This window comes from Pocillopora damicornis, chromosome 13 (assembly GCF_964200805.1).
Source record: "Pocillopora damicornis chromosome 13, jaPocDami1.2, whole genome shotgun sequence".
Lineage (NCBI taxonomy): Eukaryota > Metazoa > Cnidaria > Anthozoa > Scleractinia > Pocilloporidae > Pocillopora > Pocillopora damicornis.
Genome location: NC_142682.1, coordinates 19268525 through 19283563, shown reverse-complemented (window position 1 = coordinate 19283563; position 15039 = coordinate 19268525). Strand labels below are relative to the sequence as shown.

Sequence of the window (15039 nt, the reverse complement as noted above, 5' to 3'; positions counted from 1 at the left end):
CAAAGCTACTGGAATCCTGGATGATTCCATACTCATTTGGAAATTCATTTGCTTGATAAGAGTGATTACATCAGTATACGATCTATTCTATGTGCTAGCTGGTAGTTACAATTATTTCCCCTACAAGGAACTATCCTATATGATCTCCAAAAGAAAATATCCTTATCCAAACGATAAGCTCAATGTATTTGTTTTCCATCATTCCTTCCTACGTTGCCCACTTATTAACTCCAAGCCTTAAATTCAATGTTTGGTATCTTCTACTATTTAGTTTCATCTAGTTTCCCCATTTTCGGGTGGTAAAGTTTTGTGATTAATTTCAGTTTCGTCATTTGCTAGTTCAGATATTTAGTGTCTACTAGTTTAACTCTAATTCATTAACCACGCTAATTGAAGGACTAAACAAGCTCTTCTTCTCAACTTAAACTATATAGAAATCTTAGTTCATTCACTGAAACACTGAAACAACAACACAGCTTTTACAGGATATCAGACACTTTACAGCTACACGCATTTATACCAGAAGCATACGCTTCATTAATATTAACTATAATTAACTACTGTACTGAAAAGAAGAAGAATCTTAACTAAATATCAAAAAAAGATCATTGAACATTTCTAATGTGAAGCATTTAAACTGCAAGTTTATGAAATCCAGGGTCTCTCAACAAAACGAAAAAATAGCAGAGAAATAAAAACAAAAGCAGTGAGAAAACATTTTAAATCTGAGTTTCCAAACATTGCAAAGATAACAGAGGTTGCGGAATCAGCTTTGTGTCCTTATCAAGGTTTTATGATTTGTTTTATTAGAGATTAAATTAAATGTTTAATTCGAAGTAGCGCACTACACAGCATTTATTCTCAAGCCTGACATCTTCCTCAAGGGTCACTCCAGAGTAACACAACTTTTTGTCTAATGGTCTGGAAACATCAGGAATGCCAGAAAAGCAAACATCAGAGAGAGAATTGAGAATTTCACTGTCTCTTCCACACCTAAAGAAAAAATAAAATTAAGGTCCCTATTAATGCTAATAACACAAATATGGGCCACCGAACATTCCGTACACCGTGTGATGAAAGTTAGAAATCATCGGTATTTTCTCATCAGTGGGGGAGATCACCAGCATACTTGTACCCCATCCCACTACTAGAATTTGACCAAGCTCCTTTAATTAGAGGGAGATAGCACCTAAGTCTGCATATCCTTACTAAGGAACTAAGCCTCAGCCTACTTCCCCCTTTGGCCACGCCTTGCTGAGTTTAGGCAATTAAGGAGGCAATACTAGTATTAGGCCAAAGTATCTCTTACAGTGCATGACTGAAATCATGTAAAAAAAATATTTTCCGGAAGTTAATTCTTTTTTCTATCTCACCCTCAGTACAAGTAAATGTTACTTTAAACTCACCGCTACATTCACCACTGTAAGATACAGTGATAGTTTTGTTTTTTTCACAGGCCAATGATTCCATGGTACACTTGTTACTGTAGGTTTTTCCGTCTGTTCCACACACTGGACGGTGTTCCTCTGTACACACCTTAGAGCACCGCCCTGAAGAAAGTAGACATACATTCAATAATAAGCTTTGTACCAATGCATATACTATTATTTTAAAAAAAAATCACTCCTCACTCAAAGGGATTTTTTCCCCAGGCTCTTGGATTCTTCTTCCCCGTGCTCCACTCAGTAGACGAATCATGTGGGAGAAGACCGTGAAACGCTCAACCAACCACAACACCATTAGTACTGTTATTTGAAATCTTACTTGAAAATTACTTTGTTTCCAGGATATTCATTAAATGAACAGATGGACCATCCAGTCAAAATTAGCTTCAGGGCTATGGAATTACTATCTTGGCTTTCCATCACAACTGCCATGCATACTATTTTAGAAGGGCAATAATCACTCCAGATCCTTGTCTTCTTTACGGGTCTCTTGCTACTCTAATCACAACTGCTACAATTCCCTCAAATTTTCACTAATTATTCTGTAGATTTGTAATTGGACATTGTAATTGGACAGTTGACAGTATTTGAACACCTGGAGTGGGACAGTTAAAGGGGCTAAGACCACTCAGCAAAATCTACCACTCACAGAATAGATTACAATAACCATAGCAACAACCATTAATCCTACAAAATGGGGGAATTTCCAAAATGGAGGAAATTTCTACATTAGACAATGTCTATGACAGAGATACTTTCTCATTCCAAGTAAATGTACTTAATTGTATTTTTTGGAAATTGTAATGGTTAGGATTAATTAGTAAAGGACTTTGAGTCCAATTCAGTCCTTAATCATAGTTGTGATTGACAAAAGGGACTCCCGCTTCACGGTTGTCCGAGTTTGTAACCACTAGTATGATTATACAAACCAAATTGGACTCGATCCACTCCATCCTATTACCATTACTTACTGATAATTTCTGAGATATTGAGTGTATCAATGTCTTTTGGTGTAATTCAACCTAAACCTGATCTCCCAGTTATTCAGGATCTTCAAATGGTTAATACTCTAGTTTTGCCTCAACTTTCCATCACTAATCAATATGATCAAAGTGCTTGATACTAACCACATGGGCCATCCTTCTGCACCGTAATTGGGGATTTTTTTTCACAAGAATGACTCTTCATTTCACACTTGTTGCTGTATGTTTTACCATCTGTTCCACACACTGGATCATATATCCCACCACAGGCCACGTCACAAACACCTGTAGTAAGACATCAAGTATTTTTATCAAGGCTACAACTATAAAGTGCTTCTATTGGTCTTCCTGAGGTGTCCCAACTTGGGATTCAGTTTGATTCAAAGTTCAATCTCTGCCCTGCACAGTAATCAACTCCACTGTTAAGTATAATTTTATGATCTGCCTGAGCAATATCTGTGAATTAACCAGAAAATCACACTACACAAACATGATCAAAAGCTATTTATCCCACACAAAAAAAAATTAGGATATCATTTCAAACCCATTCACTAATTATTTTGTCTTAATACATCATGCCATATGTATTCAGCATGTACATTATTCACATTATTGAGTACCATTTTGAAAAGTAAAGAATTTCTTCAGCAGTCAAATAGTCTCAACCCTTCAACTCCCAAGATCTGATTGTTAATTCTCCCCTCTAGCTGCTACACATTTCCTTTTAAATTAGTTTGGAGAATTTGGTGTTAGATCAAGAAAAACAACTTCTACATGATAAGTTGAAGTATTCTCATTACTTGTTTGTTAGATTTAAAGTGTATGGATATTATGGGGAGAAGTTAATACCTCGAAATCACAATGGGAGTTAAAGGGTTTAAAACATTTTTCATTTCCTTATTTTTTCTTTTTACATGTTGCACAATACACTGACATGTCACAACTTACATTGACAAGTATTACATCCATAACTGTCATACTTATAGACACCAGTTGGGCACTGAACACATTTCCGTAATGGACACTGGTCTGCATAGAAATTAAATTACATGTAATGTTAAAAAATACATGTTGTGATTAAATGAGGCATGCAAATTAAAAGAAAAATAAATCAAGCCCACATTAATAGAATCATTTAGATTGAAGCAAACAAAATTTTGATCATCAAAACTTTATAACTTCAATTGAATTAAATTATTAGCTTTGAATTAAACATCAACTAAATGTAGTATACTTTATAACAACATAGCTTACATTTCAGGTGAGCAGTAAATCCTTCATAGTAAACAACAGGATTTGTGTTTTCCAAGACACTTGCTCTAAAATAGAATTAAAAAAGTAAGCTGAAAACCATCAGCTTCTACTAACAAACCCAAGCTACAAATTCAGCACAAATATCAGGTGTTGTTTGTTTATCACGTCCCTGAGTCCCACATCCGAGTCCCACGTCCCAGTCCCTACGTCCCACTTTTAGTTACAGCCTGAATATACCAGTCAGTTGAGGATGTAAGTAGCTATAAAGTAAAGATAGCCCACATCTTTCAACATTCAGTAGTCACCAGTACATGCACTTTGAGCCTCATTACAGGATTTTCATTGGTATCAGAACAAATTTTGTAGTACCTGAATGTAATGTTTCCAGCCTTATAACTCTGGGGGGGCTTCCATAACATCTTTACACTAGTCCAGTTCCCAGATGAAGTGGAATTTTGGATAATCTTTTGGTATGAGATGACAAAATGCAAACATCAAATATTTCTCAAAGCATGTTTCAAGTCAATATTGAAACTCATAATTTCACTATTATGTATATTATGAATGGTTTAAAATTATTGACCATTTGCCTTCCCTTTCACTACTAGTACTACATAACAATCATATCAAAGTGGCTGCCGGTGGTTGATTTTTAATTGGCAAATATACTCATTGCCTATAAAGGAGAAATGCAAAGCTCCTGATAAGAAACCTCACTATTTTAATCTTTGCAAATTAAAAGTTAAATTCATGATTTAATTTCAAAGTGCTGGGGTGATAACTTCAGATACTGCAGGGGTCTCATTGTACACAATGGGTTTTCACATTTGAACAAAAAGATGTTCATTGTATTCCTATTTTGGTAAAGTGTTGAGCTAGTAACATTTACTTGAATTAACTGGTTGCTACATGGCTCTTTACAATTTAAAATGTCTGCTTCTGATTGCCATGAAGATAAATTCATTTTATGCATGACTGTATACATTATATGTACCAACATAAAACACATCCACACAACACCACTTTGTATCATTAACTAGGCACATACCACATTGTACTGGTTGTATTTAAGCTTAAAATGAATAGATTCTTTACAATTAATTGGGCTAGTGACTCATACATACATAAAGGTCTCCACAGCTAACTTCTTCGACCCCAGTAGGCAAATCTTCTTTAACAAAACGTCCATTGGTGTAATTTTTCACAGAATTCTCAGCATAAACAATAAATCCAACAAAATTCCTGGATCCATTAAGATAAACTGTAAATCAAATATTTAAATCTGTTTAGCAAATAAATCTCTTCAGGCAGCTAGTACATTGGCTGATATTGTGTCCGCAACTGAGATAATTTGTGCAAAAAAAAAATTAATAAACCCTCAAGGGCAAATTTGAAATTTTAAGGCAACAGCCAAAATTTATGAAGATGAAAAAGGGAAACTCTTGCTCTGGCTTTTTTCCTCTGGCTTTGTTTATTTTTGACAAAAATAACTAGAGGACAAATATTGATGTAGACAGGTCATTGCTAGATAACTGCTGGTGATTTTGGTCCATGTGATGTTAAGTATCTAATTGACTCGCACAAAAATTACTAGGTTGATTTTTTAAGAGTCATGTCCCTGCCTGGTTCTAATAATTGGTTATACATTTTATCATTCATAGATCTAGGTTACATTAAAATTCTAGATGAGAGCTTCTGAATGATCAGTCTATGCTATCACTATTGAAAGTAGTCCCTTTATTTTACAGTTTCAGTCATTCTGTGCAGTGCATGGATACAATATTTTTTTTTGGTGAAAACTTTTTAACCTCAGTGAGGCATGTTTTAAAATAATTAATTTGCTATGCTGATGTCACATACTTTATTCTCTTAATTAACTGTCTGTCTTTAATGCTGTTTTAGGCTGCTATAATTACCATGAATATTCATCAAAAAGTACTGGTATGGAAATTGGTTATAATCATCATTAATACAACATTAATTACCATACCACAACATGAACACCATTTACCATAAATAAATTTTTAAAATTACCAATTAAGAGTTAGATCTCATTCTTTATCCACTAAATTTATCCATTAACATAAAATTTAGCAATGCTCAAGTACTTTTTTTTTATTTTTTTTTTTTGAAGGTTATCAAGACAGACAATCATAATGAAAGATATGACATATCTAGTTCATTCTCAGTTGGGATATAAAATGTGCTGTTCTTTTTTGTAGATATAATCCATAGCATAAGATTGTATATTTATTTACCTACATGTAGATAAATTCATGAAATGCTAGAATTACTAAATGCTCAATTGCTGAAGACAAAAAGGGATGCATTTACCTCATGATGTTTTTAACACAATTTCCAGACTACAACTTATTAATTGCATCACAATCATCATTACTTACTTGTATGGGAGCTTCCCGGAAAGTAACCAGTGTGCCCATGGACACTCAACCGATAAGGCAAATTTTCTGAAAAATTTGATGGAGGAGTCCCAGGAAACCATGACCTCATGCTGGTACAAGAAGGCAAATTTGCACAGTCCACCCAAGCATATGAGAACAGGGTGACAAGCAATATTGAGAGATACACATGTAGCTTCATAGCTGAAAAAAATACATTAAATTAACCATTAAGTCTTTTTTTTATTTCATTCTCTATAGAACCACTCTACTAACAAATTCAAAATTGACCATTAATATTTAATCAAGTTTTTAATAATCAATGATGTAAAGGAGATAAAATATGTAAGTTAAAATATAAATGTGCAAACTTCAATCCTGTTCCTCAAACATCTGAAAAATTAGCTGGTTACATGACACTCCAGTAACACGCCTGAGTCTGGCAAAAAAATTCTAAACTTTCTAATTTACTGTGGTACAAAGGCAGTACAGATCAGAAGCTTACACTACATTAATGAAGAAACTCAGTAACTAAGGAAGCTAAATCTTTTACACACCAACAAACATCAAACTGCTGCAAAAAATATGCCTCTTCCGAGTACCATGACAAACGACAACACAGAACTCTAGTTTGTTTAGAGGCAAATTTGTCGAGTCGTTATAAATTTTTACTTAGATTACCAGAGAGAGTTGAAAACTTTACCGAGGACACAACGAATCTTGAGACTTACATAATTAAAAAACTAATTTTGAAAAGAACAGATCCGATGATGTTAAAGTTTCCTCGCCGTGAACTATTACAGCTCAATATCTTCGTTAAGCACCCCATGGTTGACATCACAGTGATGTAATATTAACAATGATAGGCTCTATAAGAGTTAATCGACGAAGAAGATTCATTCCAAGTGCGATTAAAATCGACGGACAGACATTGGAGATTCCTCGACCAAATTGCAAAACGAATATGATCGCTTGCAATGCAACCGTATGTATACTTTACTTATCCTACGACATTACCTTTTCGTTGCCTAGTAAGTTTAAAACTAAATGCTCACCTCTACTCGTTTGAAATCGTACAACACTTAAAGCAGGACAGATTTAACTAATGTGCTTTGGTTGCAGATATTTCTGCTTTCGTGAGCATAATACATGTGCAAAGATATCAGTCACGCAAAACCACACCTCTGGCTTGTTCGTCGCGCGTTCAATAGCGACCTCGTGCTTGCATAACGTAACGCTAAGTCGATTGAAAATGAATTCACGTTATCCTTAAGAATTTCTCGTATAGTTGCATGTGTTAACTGTCTCTAAGGCCGCCAGATCTCAACGTCAGCATCAATTATGCAAGCGGCGAGTTCCAGATAGAGTACGTCATAAATTAATAATTTGCTGTTGTAGTTCCCGCCCTCAGGTCACGTAAATTTGCCTGGGTGTTTTCCATGTTGACATTTTGCAGATGACAGCTAGGAAATTGTTTCACCATGTTCTCCCTTCCGTCGCCGTTGGAGTTTACCTAAGGTCCTCACTGTTCGGTGAAACGGCGCGCGATAATGGACGCACTAATTGTAGATATGTAGATATGTTTATTGAAAAAAGTGCAACTTGCAACTGGAAGGCTGAATTGCGTGTACACAAAATAATAATTTTAAATAAAATTAATAAATATGTAAATTTCATAATATTGAAAACGTGAATAATAAAATTGGATTTAATGTATGTGTTCTAAATATGTGCTATAAAAGGGGGCATTATATCTCAAAGTCTATTGGAAAATATAGTTCATAATTTATATATCAGGATTCGTTATAAACTCCAACTATAGACGGTACAAGGGTGTTGGTAAATCTACAAGTTTTTGCTCTTGGGGCGACAAAGACCCGAGTCTGTCTAAGATTATATCTTGGGATGTGTCTTTCTGGTAGAAGATGTCCAAGGTTGTGACTGGGTGTAGTAACAATGTCATTGAATAGTTTGTCACATGCTTTTAAACGCCTGCCGCTTAGCTTTCAAATTCCACTGAGGTTCAAGCTGTCCGCGTAGTCGATGTTGGGGTAGATGATTGCAGTGACCGCGCAGCAAGTTTTCGAGTGGGGGGGGGCTAAAGAAGAATGCGTGAAGGAAAATTTTTTTGTTAAATTATTTTTTGTTTAATTTATATTTATTCTTGCAAAAAAGTGGGGGGGGCTAAAGCCCCCCCCCAGCCCCTCCCTCTGCGTGGTCCCTGCTATGGCATCTGATAAGTAGGCTGGTAGTGCGAAATAGAAAACCTGACAGCTGTACTCCAAAACAGGTCTTACGCAAGTTACATAAAAGGTAATAATGTCTTGTTCAGGGACTTTGGCGCGTTTGATAATATTGGCCAATGGTCATTCTACTTCAGGTCGTCGCTAACGGCTAGTCCTAGTATTCTAGCATTCGTTACTACTTCAAGCTGACCAGAGTCGATATTTAAGGTTGGGAAATTGTTCGCAGTTTTTGAGAAAGAGATCATGAGTTCTTTGCACTTAGCAACATTTAGCTGTAGTCTGTTAGTGGTTGACCAAGTTTGGACGCTGTCAACGGCATCTTGGATGTTAGTGGTGGAGCCTTTAGGCACGACTTCGGAAATGGTGGTGTTATCGATGTATTTCTAGGTTTGTACTTGAGGAAACATTAATTGGAATACAAATCGAACCACATCCACTGACCATTACCCTGTCCCCTATTTCATACCCCGAAGGCGTGCCGAAATGTTCATCAGTACCTGAGAGACCCTCCCGGAATCGTAAGTTCATCAGTACCGGGGAGACCCTCCCGAACATGGACCACGAATTGGTTACAACAGCGAACATGTTTTAAGCTGCTCATTTAATAAATCCAGGTATTCATTAAAATGAAATGGGCAGAAAAACTGAAAATGTGATAAATAATGTTTAAACCTTGGTAAACAGAGGAGCGTTGACATAGGTTACTGGCAATCAGCTTCACACACATCATGATGAACAAAACTTTATTTCATCTCAAGTACACAGAGTAGAAGAGAGTTAGTACTATTATCTCAAGCTAATTACATTTAATAATTAATTAAATTGCTAATTAGGTAACTAACTGCCCAAATTAATGAGGCTTACTGGTTTTCCTAATAAACTAAGTCAAAATTATATGCCAATCAGTTCGAAGCTTCCACATCCCCTCCACCTCCCCCTGTGCAATCCATGGACATTTGACCATCATTCATCCGTGGCTGGTGGGGAGTTTGAACCCTTCTTGACTGGGGATGGGGAATTTGAACCGCAAGTGTCAATTCTTTCCAGTGGAGTACAAGTGTTATATCTTTAAATGTGGAGGTGTTCAAGATAAATAATTCACTTTCACGAGAAAACGGTTCTGAAAAAAAGGTCTATAAGGTCTAGGTTTTAAAGCTTGGTCAAAGTGTGGAAAGGCACTATCACTGCTTTTGCTTCTCACGAAAAAAATTAGGTGATAACTAACAAAATGTAATTTAAAAAAAACAAGCAATTGTCAGAAAATTTTAATCATAAAGTATAACAAGATATTTGCACCAAATTTCTTCATAGTTCCAACCGTCTCTCAAAGAATAGAATAATTCTTTTTCTACTCCATACTCCAAAACAATAGGAATGCCAGAGGAGAAAACACCAGAGAAAACCATGTGAATCTCACTGTTTCTACACCACCTAAAGAAAAATAAATTTTAAAAAAAGGTCCTTATCAATACCAAAACAAGAATAATCCAGCTACTATTCCACTAATCTTGACAGAGACAAAGTTAGAGGCAGTGGTGGTTGCAGGCACTGGTGTGCATGAGTTTCAGTACAATCTTCCCCATATCCATATTTTCCTCAGTGCTTCATCCACATCCATAACACCTTCCCCAGTCCCCCTCCCCCTTGCCTTACCTCCCCCAGTCTCCCTCCCCCTTGCCTTACCTCCCCCAGTCTCCCTCCCCCTAGCCTTACCTCTCCCAGTCTCCCTCCCCCTTGCCTTGCCTCCCCCAGTCTCCCTTCTCCTTGCCTTATCTCCCCCAATCTCCCTCCCCCTTGCCTTACCTCCCCTAGTCTCTCTCCCCCTTGCCTTACCTCCCCCAGTCTCCCTGCCCCTTGTCTTACCCCCCCTTGTCTTACCTCCCCCAGTCTCCTTCCTCTTTGCCTTACCCCAAGTCCCCCTTCCCCTTACCTTGCATTCCCTATTCCTTGGTGCCCACTGCTCTACTGGATGATTAATACAATTGAAAGTTTATTTATACTAACCACATTCACCACTGTAATCCACTTGCAGACGTTTTTTACTCGATATGATTTGTTTACAAGCATGACGCTCCATTTCACACTTGTTGCCATAGGTTTTACCATCAGTTCCACACACTGGAGCATATATATCAGTACAGACAAACTCACAATTGCCTGCAACATTAATACATCAGGAAGGTTATGAAGAGCTCCTATTTGTCTCCTTGAGAAATATCAGACATTTCACCACAGGATTCCTTAAAAAAATCATTAAACCAGGAGATATCCACCATTTGATATACAGGACCATAAAAATACTAAGACACTACAAGCCTCCAACTGGTCAAAAGCCTTCCATTTATTGCACCAGTAAACCTAACGTTCCCCTAACATCCCATCTGGGTTATTACACCAGCAAACCAATCTAAAATTCAGTCCATTGCTTTATGGTGTGACACCTGGACAATCATACCACATATACATGACTGATCATTATCTCCAAGTTCAACCCTTTTCTATTTTAGAATTAATGACCCTGCATCTGTCTTTTTAATGAACACATATGCTGACTGAGCAACTTTGTAACAACTCATGCCATGTATTGCTAGTAAGCACATAAAAATTATATACTGAGTGTTGTTCCAATAAGTATAGATTGGCATCTGTATCACCTACTAAAAAAACTTTTAATGTTATTTAATACACTTTACTCATCTCACAACTTACAGTCACAAGTCTCGCATCCATAACTGTCAGTGGTGAAGAAGATACCTCGGCAAGCAGCACACTTGTATACTGGGCATGCATCTATCGGAGAAACAATTAATCAACCCTTTCACTCCCAACATCTCATTAGTAATTCTCCTTACTGTCTGCTGTACAGTTCTTATGTGCTAGTTTGGAGAATTTGGTATAGGATCAAATGATCATCAATAATTTTTTTCAACTCAACACTTAAATCTGCTTGATATTGTATTGATATTGTAAGGGGAAATCTGTCTTTGTCACTCACAGGAGTTAAAGGGTCACTGATTTAAAATTAACAAATTATTTAACAAATAATTTTGATCAAATGTTTTACAAGTAGAACATCAATGACATTAGAACATTAAGTAAGAAAATCAATCAGAAAGCAACAACTCACTTTAGATTGAGACAATTTACACTTTAAATTCATTTCTAAAATGAAAAATTCAAAATAATTTATGAAAGTAACATTACAACACCCTATTAACTCACATTTCAGATATGCAGTAAATCCTTCGTAGTAAGTGAGAGGATCTGTCTTTTCCAAGACACTTGCTCTGAAAGGGATTTAAAAAAAATTATAGTTACTCTTTTGTCTTTACTAAATTCTGGAGGTTTTCAAAAGAGAAGTATTCATAAGAAAAAGTATAATTCTGACTGATATATATTTTGCTAAATCACTAACAGCAGCATTGTATACTACAAACCTGACACTCATAACAAATACAGTTTGTTTCTTTTTCAAATAATTAATACTAACTTACTATGAAACTCAGACAACTTTCACCAGCAGAAATATTTAGGAAGTAATAGTATTTCAGAGAAAATGCCAATCAGACTTCAGAAAATTCAACTGCAAACTGCAACATTGATGCATAGTTTGTGATTTCATGGTTCCTCTGGCATGTCCTGAAAATTATTGATTTGTCAATACATAATTGATCTGTCAGAATCGAACAATTGGTGCTCACAGTTTCATGAGTTTCACAATAAAAAATCATCACAGAAAATATAATTTTGTCAGGAGCCCTCCTAATTTCATTCAGGAATTGAAAGTAATGCCCCAATCAAAGCTCCAACATCTCCCTACCGCAGGTAACCAGCATGACATTTGACTATAGTCTGTGCCCAGGGGTGGGAAATTTGAACCTTGTAGGATGGGGTGGTCAGCATTTGAACTGGAATTATAAAGTGCTTGTGTTTTAATGCCATTTGCCTTTCCAAATTGTCTTTTAGAGCCATTTGCTTCTATGAGCAAATGGCTTAAAAAGACATTTTCCAAAAGGGGTATTGAAGCTTTAAATTGATCAATGCTTAAGCTCTGATTAGATACAGTCTTAAGTTTCAACAATAGGCAATCATATGCCTTTGAACTGCAAGTATCATTTTAATCAGTGAACATCATTTATTACCTGAAAGTTATGTTTCCAGCTAAATAACCATCTTTAGGTGCCTCCCATACTAATTTGATACTAGTCCAGTTTCCAGATGTTGTAGAGTTTTGAATAATCTTTTAGTATAAGGAAGCAAAATTAAAATAATTAATTGATAAATAAGAATATCATAAACAGCATGTTTAAACATAACATCAGATAAATAAATTCAAGATTCTTGAGAAGTAGTCAGCTAATGATTTATACATACTGAGAGATTTCCACAGCTATTTTCTTCAACTCCTGAGGATAAATTATTCTTAACAAATTGCCCATTAGGGTATTCTTTCACAGAGTTCTCAGCATAAACAATAAATCCAACAAAACTCCTCGTTTTATTATTTCCACCCATGGAGCCATTAAGGTAAACTGCAAGATAAATGTTTTAAGTCATTTTAAAAAATTTCTGATTCAGAGATAATAATAATTATTATTATAAAATTTCTGAACTAAATGAGAGCTGCCATCTGTTTTTCACCTATTAAAAACCTTGCATTATCCTTTCTGAGATTTCATTTGTACTTAATCCTAATTAAAGTGGATATTTTCACTTTATGTAGCATTTTTTTAAGTAAACAATCATCATGATGCTATCGATCATTTGAATCTAAATTCATTTTTGAACTATTTACAATTAACATATAATTCACGTTTCCAATACTATTCAAATGCTATAGATTAACTAATCTATTAGACCACTAACTTACTTGTGTGTAAACTTCTTGAGTAGTAACCTCCTTTAGTATAACTACTGACACTTAGCTGGTATGGCAAATTATCAGCTAGGGTTGATGGACTATTCCCAGGAAACCATGATCTCATGCTGGCACAGGAAGGCACATTTGCACCATCCGCCCAAAAACATAAGATTATGGTAACAAGAAGTATTGAGAGATGCACTTGTAGTTTCATGGCTGAAAAAGGATGGTATAAGGCATAAAATTAGTCAGAAAAAGTAAAACAAGATTTTTTACAATAAGTTAATTAATTTTTGTGACTAATTGTTTTTTTTTTTAACAATTTATTCATTATCACTCAAGATCTAGTTTCTTTTGGTCTACTCATTCAAAAACTTAACAATATAAAAAGAGCCACTCACTCCAAGCTTAATGAACACAATGTAAATGCATTTCTCAAAAAATTCAAAAACGGAACCCTATCAGCCTTTAACCCTTTAACTCCCATGAGTGACCAAGACAGAATTTCTCCTTACAATATCAATACAGTATCAAGCAGAAAAGTGATGAGAATAAAGAAAAATATAAATTAAGGGAATATAAGATGATCCAATACAAATTCTCCAAACAAACATCACCAGAACTGTATGGCAGACAGTAAGGAGAATTAATAATGAGAACTTGAGAATTAAAGGGTTAAAAAGGTGCCAATTATATTCATACTAATTATTAATAAGATGTTTTCTTTCAAGGACAGAATAATATTTATTTAGCAATTCAGTCTGGTTTTCAAGTGTAAAGCAATTGCAAATATTTCCTTTTGGCTAGACTATTGTGTGTAAATCTCTCTCCTAAAAAATTCAAAATTTCCAAAATATGTATGCTAGTATTTTTCTTAATCTCTTTGCTTTGTACCATATCTTTCATAGTATCATCATTTTATATGAATTACTGTAAATAAGTTTCATGTGATCGGGTTACATAAAAATATGAGACTACGGGCTTGGACCATCGTTTAAAAAGACACTTGTTGGATTGACCGCACTCACAGTTAAAACACAATCGTTAAGACTTACAGTTATGATGTGTGAAAAAAGAAATCAGCAGATTCACAATTCATTGAAAAAGTAGCCCGCTGTCTTTTATTTAAGAAATGATGATAGGCTGAGAGATTTTCATTTCCCAAAGCTTTCCACTTAAACTTTCCCAAAAATTTACAACAGAATTCAAATCATTAATTAAACTTAATCACAGATGCAGACTTAAAGAATTGCATTTATAAAATAATTCAAATAGTACGCGCGCTTTGATTGGCCATAAAACCATTTTACATGAGCGTATGTAAACACGGTTTTCGTTCCTCTTTCATTAGTTATTTTATAAAAGAAATGTAAAATGGTTTCCGTGTTTACATAGCCTAATGTAAACACTTGGGAGGTTGGGAGAACACTCGATAAGCTGGAAACCACTCCGCTTCGCGTCGTGGTTTCCTACGCTCATCTCGTGTTCTCCCAACCTCCCGAGTGTTTACATCAGGCTATGTTAACACGGAAACCATTTTACATTTCTTCAACAATGTACAGCTTTTTGTTCATCTCAAGGAAGTTTAGTAAAGATGTAGATGAGATTCTCACCTAAACTGGTTCAGATCGTCACCACAGCTCAGCCTGTAGAGAGTTTTTTTTGCGTGCGTCTGTAAGCATAAAATTGTGCTTCAGTCAGCGAAAGTGTGATATCAAACGAAGAGTCCTGCTGATACAAGGTGATCGCTTCAGCCCACCGCATTGGGAATGGCACTAGTACGATAACTTCTTTCCCAGGGCCATACGTTCGATAGCGCGCGCGAGTCATTCTCTGCAACATGATCTCGAG

The 15039-nt window shown here is 35.6% G+C and overlaps 1 protein-coding gene across 1 annotated transcript in view; it reads right to left on the bottom strand.

The window, feature by feature from the left end:
• LOC113681923 (uncharacterized) overlaps positions 1-15039 on the bottom strand; it is a 26607-nt gene extending 11568 nt beyond the window's left edge. The window contains exons 1-15 of the mRNA XM_089191340.1: positions 15025-15039; positions 14802-14928; positions 13198-13404; positions 12702-12859; positions 12470-12567; positions 11550-11614; positions 11037-11117; positions 10332-10484; positions 6085-6285; positions 4807-4943; positions 4052-4146; positions 3683-3747; positions 3377-3457; positions 2573-2713; positions 1407-1550 (exon numbers count right to left, since the gene is read on the bottom strand). Coding sequence (XP_089047466.1) covers positions 1407-1550; positions 2573-2713; positions 3377-3457; positions 3683-3747; positions 4052-4146; positions 4807-4943; positions 6085-6285; positions 10332-10484; positions 11037-11117; positions 11550-11614; positions 12470-12567; positions 12702-12859; positions 13198-13402 — 1624 coding nt within the window. The 5' untranslated portion in view covers positions 13403-13404; positions 14802-14928; positions 15025-15039. The remainder of the gene's footprint in view (positions 1-1406; positions 1551-2572; positions 2714-3376; positions 3458-3682; positions 3748-4051; positions 4147-4806; positions 4944-6084; positions 6286-10331; positions 10485-11036; positions 11118-11549; positions 11615-12469; positions 12568-12701; positions 12860-13197; positions 13405-14801; positions 14929-15024) is intronic.